The sequence below is a fragment of the Protopterus annectens genome, chromosome 1.part2 (assembly GCF_019279795.1).
Source record: "Protopterus annectens isolate FY-2018-M chromosome 1.part2, PAN1.0, whole genome shotgun sequence".
Classification (NCBI taxonomy): Eukaryota; Metazoa; Chordata; order Ceratodontiformes; family Protopteridae; genus Protopterus; species Protopterus annectens.
Window position 1 is genome coordinate 811,856,297 of NC_056727.1, and position 10,000 is coordinate 811,866,296.

At 35.1% G+C, this 10,000-nt stretch overlaps 1 protein-coding gene across 5 annotated transcripts in view; it reads right to left on the reverse strand.

The window, feature by feature from the left end:
- Nucleotides 1-10,000, reverse strand: part of LTBP1 (latent transforming growth factor beta binding protein 1) — a 2,555,437-nt gene that overhangs the window by 802,596 nt on the left and 1,742,841 nt on the right. For all 5 annotated transcript variants that reach the window (XM_044058988.1, XM_044058973.1, XM_044058980.1 and 2 more), the window contains one exon: nucleotides 3,027-3,049. In XM_044058988.1, coding sequence (XP_043914923.1) covers nucleotides 3,027-3,049 — 23 coding nt within the window. The remainder of the gene's footprint in view (nucleotides 1-3,026; nucleotides 3,050-10,000) is intronic.

Consider the following 10,000-nt stretch of genomic DNA (forward strand, 5'->3'; position numbering starts at 1 on the left):
AAAGGCACTATAGGGGTGACAAGAGGTTTAGCCAGTAACCTGAATCCCAGGGGCGACAGGTGCAGACCATCTCTGGCAAAGCATCATGGTTTGTCGATCATGTTGTCCCAGGCAGACAGATACTGGACCCCCTTTGAATGACACCAGAAGCTTAGCTAATTGTTGAAGTCAATCATTTTGTCATTATACTGTGGTAACATTCTGGGCGAAGGCAGGATGCTACTCAGGGCTAGGGTCATACCTGCCTGGGCCACATGATCCAAGATCTCTTCCATGTCTCTTTTAATGTAGTCCAGGGAGGTACGTCTCAAGTCATTCACTCCAACATGGACAATGACAGAGTCATATTTGTACTTGTTGTGGAGTGACTTGAGTGCATGCGTTATGTGGTGGATCCTGGCACCTGACAGGCAGCTGACTGTAATTTTCTCCTTGCTCAACCTGGTAAGTGATACACCAGTGTGCCTGATTATAGAGTCACCTATGACTAAAGTGTTGGGTACGTTGTCTTGCCATAGGGGCTGTTGTTGGGTGGCACACTGGTGTTGTGAGCTATGTGTCACTTTGGTTGTAACTGGTGTTTATTTGCGTTTCAGCTTCGGAGATTCTTGTTGCTTGCCCAGGTTAATGTTAAGGGCCTGTGTATATGTGGGTTTAGTGTTGCTATGTGTGGGTGTTGATGGTGTGGGTTGTGAAGGGCTATGTGTTGCTTGAGGTGTAGTGCAGGTGTTAACCTTCACCTCTTGACTGTCTAGCACAATCTTGGCTGGAGAGAGCTTTGCTTCCAGTTTGGCTATGTAAGTGTATCTCTCACAGGTTGTAGTGTTCGGTGGTAGGAGGAGAGGGTTGTCTGTGTACATGAGGCAGTTGCTGCATTGCCCCAGTATACCCAGATTCACCAGGTGGACAGGAGAAATCACCAGAAGCTGACCCTTTGACATGCCTGTTTAGATGCTTTTTTTGTAAAGTACAAGAGCTGTTTTCCCTTACCTTTGCAAGGTACTTTGCAGTTATAGGCTGTTTAGTACCTACGATTAATTTCTCATTATTAACAAGGAGAGTTGAGTGCTTGTATCAGTTTAAGGCTTCCTAGTGCTTTCCAGCAGGTTCTAGAGCAAGTGCTAGTCACAGGGGTTCAGATTTTAGTGCTACTACTGAGAAACCAGCTAGTTCAAAGGAAAAATTTGAAGAGCAGACTTTCTGGCACCTGGAATAGTTTCACTGTAGCCCCGAGGTGCTGCACGATGCGTAAAATGCGCACACAAGCATGCATTTTTAAGCCAGAAAGTTGAAAGGGATAGATATCAGCCCAAAACTGCTAATAAAATTACAATTTCAGAGCTGGAAACCACTCCTCTAGTGTTATACAGGCAGTACAATGCAGACCACTCCCACTGGTAAGCAGTAGGACTTCCCTCTACCACAGCAAGGTCTGGATAAGCTCTGAACACAGAAAATAAAGTCCTGAAACCAGCAAAGCCTGGGATCTGGACTATACTAGCTAGGAAAGGTGGGAAACAAGCAAACAAGATAGTATTTTTTTGTTGTTTGGGGTTTTTTTTTTTGGTTAAAACAGGCTAAACAATGCAATAATACAGTAAATAAACACAGAAAAGAGTAACGCACTTGAGTGTGTAGCCCTAAACAATAAATGCAATTAAAACTCTACAAAATTAGCAATTTAAAACTTTTTGAATGAAGCAAGGCAAGTGCACAACTGAAAAACAATTTAAGAGGCAGTAATATAGTAGAATGAATAGCTAGTCTACATATACAGAAAAGTCTATATATACAGAAAAGCAGATAAAACACACTAAAACTATTCAGATGCAGTGCAACCTAGAGCACTTGAGTTGTAGCAATATTAAGGCAAATACAGTTTTAATAAATGCACTAAAATATACTCTATATTTCCAAAATGTTTGAGAAGCACAGTCAGAACACAAGGAGATTCAGGCAAGGTTTGGGGTTGGCATAATGTTTAAGGTGTTTACCTTACAGACACAAAGTACAGTATTTCATTCTCACCTTGGAAAATGAGTGTAAACTTAAAAAGATCCCCCTGGGGTTGTTAGCCTACTAATCGTGTTCATGACTGCCCATTATACTAGGCCCAAAACTCTGGGAACCTATTCCCTAAATTCTTAAACATCTTCCAACCCAAAATGCTATTCTCAGCTTAAAGCTCACCTTCAGAGAATGGCTATTGCCACAGTTGCACTTCCAATCACATTCCCTTTAATTCCACCATAATGTCATGTAGCCTACATACGTCTATGCTTAACATCTCACAAATGCAGCCCCAAACTGCACACACTACTCAACAGCCTGCATGACTCTGTTGTACATAGCAGTACGTTCATGGTTCTGTAATGTCTAACTTTTTTGTGTGTGTGTGTTTGTTTTACATTTTTGATTGGCAGTGCAGTTGTCTAATCTTAATACTCTTCTGTTATGTTCCCTCTTGGGCCAAAACTGAAATTTTGCTGTGTGTAATTAATGCTCTAAAATAAATAAATGAATGTAATAAAATAATATACATATGCACATGTATCACACTTCCACACTTATGTATACATATCTGCACGTGTGATCCTGTTAAACATTAAAACAATGGACATCAATGTAATAAGACAATCAACCTGGTACCACCTTATTCACTTTAGAAAATATACCCCATGTAAAAACAAAGTGTCAGCACACAGACTACTAAATTGCTTGTTCTGTTTTCTTTAATAACTCTAATACACTTTATTTGAAGCACTTATGCTTGAGTTTACTTGAATCCTTAAAATATGCTTCAATTTTCCTAAGCTCTACTTGTGGAAGATATTTTACTTGCCCACGTCTTTAGAAAAGTGAAGTTTCATCAAGCTGAAGTTTACTTTTTGTCCTTTATCTTTTTGAATGTACAGTGAAGAATGTGTTACTGTCAGGAAGTTTAAAATGTGACTGCATAAGTGTTGATTAATCTGCTCTTCAGAACTAGCATATAAATATGTAAAGAAAACATGTACAGGTCTCACCTGTTCTGGAGCAGCTGTTATCACTAAAAGAAAAAACAAGAAAGTTTAAATTCAGTAAAAATTGTAATGTAAATGTTTAAAAAAACACATAAATTATACAATAAGAGATCATTAATATTCCAAAACATGCATGCTGACTGGGCAATTCAACCAGCGTGCCCATTGTAAATAGAGTATATACCAGCAGGAAAAAGCTCGTCCACTGAAGTACTATTAAGTAGCCAGACTTTCTGTTTTTATATGCTGCGGAACTGAGAGCAAACAACAAGAAAAATTAAGTATGTTCAACAAAACTAAAGAAACAGAAACATACCTGATTTTCTTTGTATTTTGGCTCTGTCCCTATTACAGCCTTGATTTTTTTTTAAACTACAGCAACAGAGATTCTCTTTAGTACATTACTTCTCCTGTACTGCACCGATGCACCATGCAAGTGTGGGAACACAAGTCCCATACATTTGCACAGTACAACAGTCCACAGAAGACAACACGGAAGAAGACTGAAGTGCTGTTATACAAAGACATTATTTAAAAAAGGTAAACAATTTCTTTCGTAAATAATGTCACTGTACAATAGCAATATTCCACTGCTGTGTGTAGGTATATCAATATTTACACAGTGTTAGCTTTGTTTAATCACTTGGGCTTTGCCCTTGTGATAAAAACATACCATCCATGGCTAAATCCTGATATAACCACACCCATTCATGGATTACTGCTTAAACAGTATATGACAGCCTATTCTAGTTGTTGTGTCTTTCGGCTTTTCCCGGTTAGGGGTTGCCACAGCAGAATTCCGGTCCGCTAATGATTGGCAGTAGATTTTTATGTGACAGCCTATTCTAGTAACCTACTTAAATTCAAATAACACTCATAGTTGTGAAAAATCTAAAACAGCGTTTTTATTCTTTCATCAGTATGTTGTACTTATAAATTTGCAATTATTTTCACTAATACACATTACCATCCACATTCAACATCCCAGAAGGATAATGAAACCACCCTCAGTTCAGTTATATACTGATATGAGGACACACATAACATAAATGAAGAAAAAGATCAACTATTAAAGTGTACATTTTGTATTTTCAATTAAGTATTTCATACAACTGCAGTCCTGTATGAAATTCTGTGAAACTACCTAGATGACAGTTTGTATATTTAGTTTATTTGTAGCTGAATATTTCTAAAACATTTCACAGTGCAAACTAAAGAGATTTGATCTTCACTCTGTAGGAAGAGTGCACAGAGAAGTCAGTGAAAAATGTCAAAAGCCATTTCAAAGTCTATTATGTAATATAGTTACAGAAATGATATGTAACTGCACACCAAACAGGCAGCTGATGTATAGTACCTAGGCAAATTAGCTACAGAGCATCTGTATGACATTCTACAGAAACTATCTTACATAACAGTAATGAAAAGACCCCTGAATTTTTCCAGATTGTTTTCTTTGTTTTTGCTTTTAAATAAACAAAAAAAAGTATCTTTATTAAATTATCATGTATGACATAGGCAATAAATAAAGGAAAATGAACCAGAGACACAATTTAAGCTGCAATACAAATACATAAAAAAGCACAACAGCTAACTAGAAGAACTGAGAGTATACTGGAAAGGAAGCGGAGAGTAGATCTGGGAGACGGAGATAAACAGGAATAAAACCAGCAACATGGAAAATGACAAATAAATGTGGGATTTTAAAGCAATTATATTTGTGAAACATGACAGAACAAGAAAACCTGGAAATATTGGGCTTTTCTGACTCTGTTAAACTTGTATGGGACTCTAAAGCATATGCCCTACTTCAAGTATTTAATGTTTGGAGGAACACTTAGGAGAGGGGAGCAGGAAGGAAAGAGTTAACTGCAAGTAAAACAAGCTTTTGTTCTTAACAGTAATATTTGTATAGTGCATGATATCTGCATGATATAAAGTTTTCTCAAGTTATTTTCAATTGTAATGGGGATACTAAAGTAAACATGTGTCCCTGTTTTTTTCCTTCTGTTGTCTTCCCTTCATTCAGTTTTAAGAAATATAGGCACTGCAATGCAAAAAAAGGAAAGAAAAATCTGTTCAAAAGAGTATAATACTAGCAAAATGTTATGCTTTTTCTCATCCTTGCATAGGGGAATGACTAGATTAAGGCTCTTGGCTTTATATAGTAGCAAGTTTTAAGGGAAAGCAAATAAATAAAAAAGAAAATTGAACATAACAAAACTCTCCTGTAGCAAATAAATAAATAAATACTTGTAGAAGCAACTCTGTATCTGGTTCACATGTCTCCATGGAGACAATCTCATAAAAAGCAATCAAAATGAATACTTCTTTCTTTTACTGGCTTTCTTTCAATGGCTAGGAGACAAAAGCATTTGAGTGCCTTTTTTTATTCTGAGAGAGCAACAAAGGTAAGAAAAAACAAACAGCACATAGAAGAAGCACAGGCTGTAGCATGCATCTTAGCATGAATAACCTTCCTTTTAGGTTAACCCAAGTCTATGAGTATGGCAGACATTTTGGGACAATTCTTCCTGTTAGGAAGGTAAAACTGCAACATTTGAAAATGTGCATAGTTTTTTGTATTAACATTAAGTTTATAGCTGTTTGTGGTGTATTGGGGGTGTATGTATTTTTTGTTTGAGGGCCTTCAATAAAACAAAAAAAATGTAATATGTGACATAGGCTAAAATGGAAATGACAAGAAACAACTGTATAAAAGGTCAACCTGCCAAACATTAGTATGTGCATGTAACAAAAGTTGAAATTACATACTTAACAAAAAAGCTGTCACAAATAAAAAGTGGGAATAATACATTTTCGACTTAATGACTCTTTCGATATCATCTTTAAATGTTAATGATTTCACAGATTTATACAAAAAAGAAAGAGTAGTGAGCTATACTAAAACATGTAGGGTGCAAATAGCTATGCTGCAGGAAACACATTTGGACATAACTCAACATGTGAATTCGCTAAAGACGTGATTTCAGGGTGGTTATTCAGTAGAATACCTGGGACAAAGGAAAAGAGGAGTACTTATATTAACTGAAAGAGGAACTCCAATAGTGATAGAAGAGGATAAAAAATATAGGTAGTACTAAGGGGCTACTGGCAAGGGAGGAGGATTACACTGGCATGTATTTATATTCCGACTAAAACTGCTATAATGGAGCTTAAGAAAATTCTGTGAGAAATAATCAGTTTTCAGCAGGGAATATTACTTATACATGGGGACTGGAATTTGATTCACAGCATGGAAGATGTGTCTGGGAAAATATAACAAAAAGATGACAGATTTTTGAAGAAATGTATGAAAATATTTGGCATGGAAGACACAAATTCAGTAGTAGAAGATGGGAGTGAATTTACATATTATTCCCCAAAATACAAAAAATGGGCTAGGTTAGACAGAACTTATATTTCAATGTAGCAAAAGATGGAATAACCTCCCATTCTTTTTACTATCAGAATTATTCTTTTTCAAAATCTACATCTTTTTCAACACAAACAAATACACATTTGTACTACTATACTATTTCTAAAAAAAAAAAAAAAAAAAAAAAAAAAAGTTGTCTGTTATATGTATGTATATACAATTTAAAATGAGTAATTACCCTATACTCATACTATAGTACTGTAAACAATTAATGCCTTTCTCCTTTCTCAATAATTTATAATTATATTTTGTTTTTTTATTATTTTATAATGTATGCATTATGCATTGTTGCCCACTGTCTGAGTCACATTTTTTATTTTAATTTCACCTTTTCCTTATATTATTTATTTTGAATTTTTCTCTCGGCTCCACTGAAAATGGAAAAATTATCCAGCTGGACTAGCGCCCAACAAATGTAAAAAAAAAAATAAATAAATAAAATAACCAAAAGAATTTTTATTTCTATTTTTTCTCAATTTCAACAAATTACAACTGTTAACTATTACTCTACTCTATGCAAAAAAAAAAAAAAAAAAAAAAAAAAAAAAAAAAAAAAATTAATTAAAATATATAATATTAAAATGAGTAATTACCCTATATATATACTATTACTATGTAAATTTATAATATACAATACAGTAAGTTTACCATATAATGTTTGTATATTTATTTATCTCTAATATATATCTCCAATATTGTTGCCCACTGTCTGAGTTTCACATTTATTTAATTGTTTAATCTCTATTTATTTATTTTATTTGAGTTTTTTTTTCTCCCCGGGCCTCCACTGAAAATGGAAATTATCCAGCTGGACTAGCCCGGTCAACAAATGTAAAATAAAAATAAATAAATAAAATAAATAAAAGAACATATGCATTTAACTCTAAGTTTTGATACACATCCAATAACTATTTCAGATCATGCATCAATAATAACTAAAACAAAAATACAGGGTAATGAAATAAAGATGAGACACTGGTGCTTTCCAACCTATCTGTTGAAAAGAGATGAATTTAAGGAATGGGTAGGGGAACTTATTTGGGAGTTATTAGAGAAAATAGAAATTTCTTTAAAAATATAGCTAGGGAATGGTGTAAAATTAAAGAGGAGTTTAACAATAGGGTGGAAATAAAGACAGAAATGGTTAATAAGCAACAATCATTATTTAGAGGGTCTAACAAAAGTTAAAGTATTGCAGAATAGGGGGAACACACAGAACAAGAAGAGGAGCAATTGCAGAATGCTAAGCAGAAAATAAAGGATTACCATCATAATATGCATGACTTTAGAAAGACTGCTGTTAAGCAACAGTTTTTTGAAAATAATGTCAGAGTACAAAAACTTTTAGTGCAATGACTCAGGGTACAGAAAGCAGAAAAGGTTGTAGCCAAACCTAGGGAGCCTATAACAAGAAAGATAACAAAATACCCTGTAGAGGTACTAGAACTATTTTGGAAATGTTATGAAAGTCTGTATAAAGCAGACAAATATGGAGATCAAGAAAAGGTACAACTGAAAATGTTTTGAAAGAATTAAATATGCCAAGGTTGGAGGTAGACGAGGCTCAATTACTAATAGGATAGGAGGAGATGAGATGATAATGGTGATATATAACCAATCTATCCCCAGGAACAGATGGTATTCCTGTGGAAGTTTGGAAGGAAAAAAATGATAAAGACCTGGAAGGTTTTGTTTAATAGTATTTAAGAGAAGGGGAAGCACCAACATCCTGGAACAAAGCTGTGGTGGCTGTAATACCTAAAGAGGGTAAAGACCCATCAGATCCAGTTTCATACAGGCCAAATTCAATCCTAAACAATGACTATAAAGTGTTTATGTCTATAATGGCTAAAAGAATGGCAAAGATGATGCCAAAATTGATAGACATGGATCAATGTTGTTTTGTGGAGGGGAGGCAAACATTTGGTAACATTAACAGAACATTGATGATCCAAAGGGAAGCTGAATGTAAAAAAAAAATACCACTGCTGTTGGTGGATCTTGATGCAGAGAAACCATTTGACAGAGTAAGCTGGGAGTTTATGCACAGGGCAATGGAAGCATTTGCATTCCCTGACAAAATTATAAAGTTAATTAGGAGGATATATGAGGGGTCAGAGGCAAAAATTAAAGTGGGTGGGTTCTTCTCTGATAATTTTTGCTTGAGCAGGGAACCAGGCATGGGTGTCCTCTTTCATGTTTGTTATTTGGACTACATTTAGAACCATTGGCAAAGAAAATAAAAGACTCAGAAATTCAAGGATATAATTGGTATGGTAGTCAAGAAACTCTGACTGTATTTGCAGATGATATTATTTTATACCTGATGAAACCAGAAAAGGACATGGTGGTATGAACATTTTTCAGTCAGTTTCATATCTTTTTGGTATACAAAATTACTGAAGCTAAGCAAAGGCAATAGCTATAAATTATGTACCCACACATGAATTGGTTCAGTAATATTCATATTTATGGAGACATGCTAAAATGACGTACTTAGGAGTATGGATTAAAAAGGATTCTGGTGTGGCAGCTAAGGGTATATGGGAAGAGGCTAAACAAAAGATAATACAAAAACTGAGAACTTGGAAGCTCTGTTGTATTGATATGGATAGCAAGATACAAGCAGTTAAAATATTTTTAGTCCCTTTACTTTTATACACAGGTCAGGCATATTTTTCTTAACCAGAGGAGAAGTTGTGGATAGCAATTAATAAAGAGCTGAAGGATTTTATCTGAAAAGAGTGCAAGAGTCAAAAGGGATAAGCTGATTCTTCCAATTAAATAAGGCAATTTGGGATTACCCGATTTGAGAAGGTATTTCAGAGCTACACGGTTAATGTACCTATACGTAGCACAAGCAGAAACCTACAATTCAAACTGGAAAGGGATGATAATGAAACAGGGGGAAGCTCAAGAAACAAAGAGAGACTGGGGTTTTGGATGCAGATCCTTAAGGAAAACAACAATATCCATGCAGGATATTATATTCATAAAGTAGCAGAAAGTATTCTAAGAACTAAGTCAATACTGGAATGGAGAAAGGAGATTCTGCCAATAGGGATGACTGCAACTAGGAATACAAACAATAGATAAAAGGGGGCTGAATTTATTGGGGAAAACTAATAAAAAAAAACAAGGTATTGCGAGCAAATAATTAAAGAGGGGAAGGTAATAGAATAGAAAGAGGCCAAGAATTTATTTGGACTGTAGGCTAGACATTGCCTACCCTATCACGGATTGACATCAGAGTATAAGCAAAGGGAAAGGAACAGGTGGATCCTAAGTGAAAGACCAGCACTAGCAGAGTTTAATTAGTAAAGCATACAAAATACTGCATGATAACTACAATAATCAATCAGAGGGGTTAGAAAGGATTGGGAAGAGAGATTGGATAAGCAATTCACAAAGAAACAATATGGGGGGCATATATTTATAAAGATTTGGGATCTTTGTTTGGAAGTGTTAACATAGATATTTTTATACCTCAAGTAGATTTCAAAGAATTTTTCCTCGGGTAGACAGCAAATGTTGGATG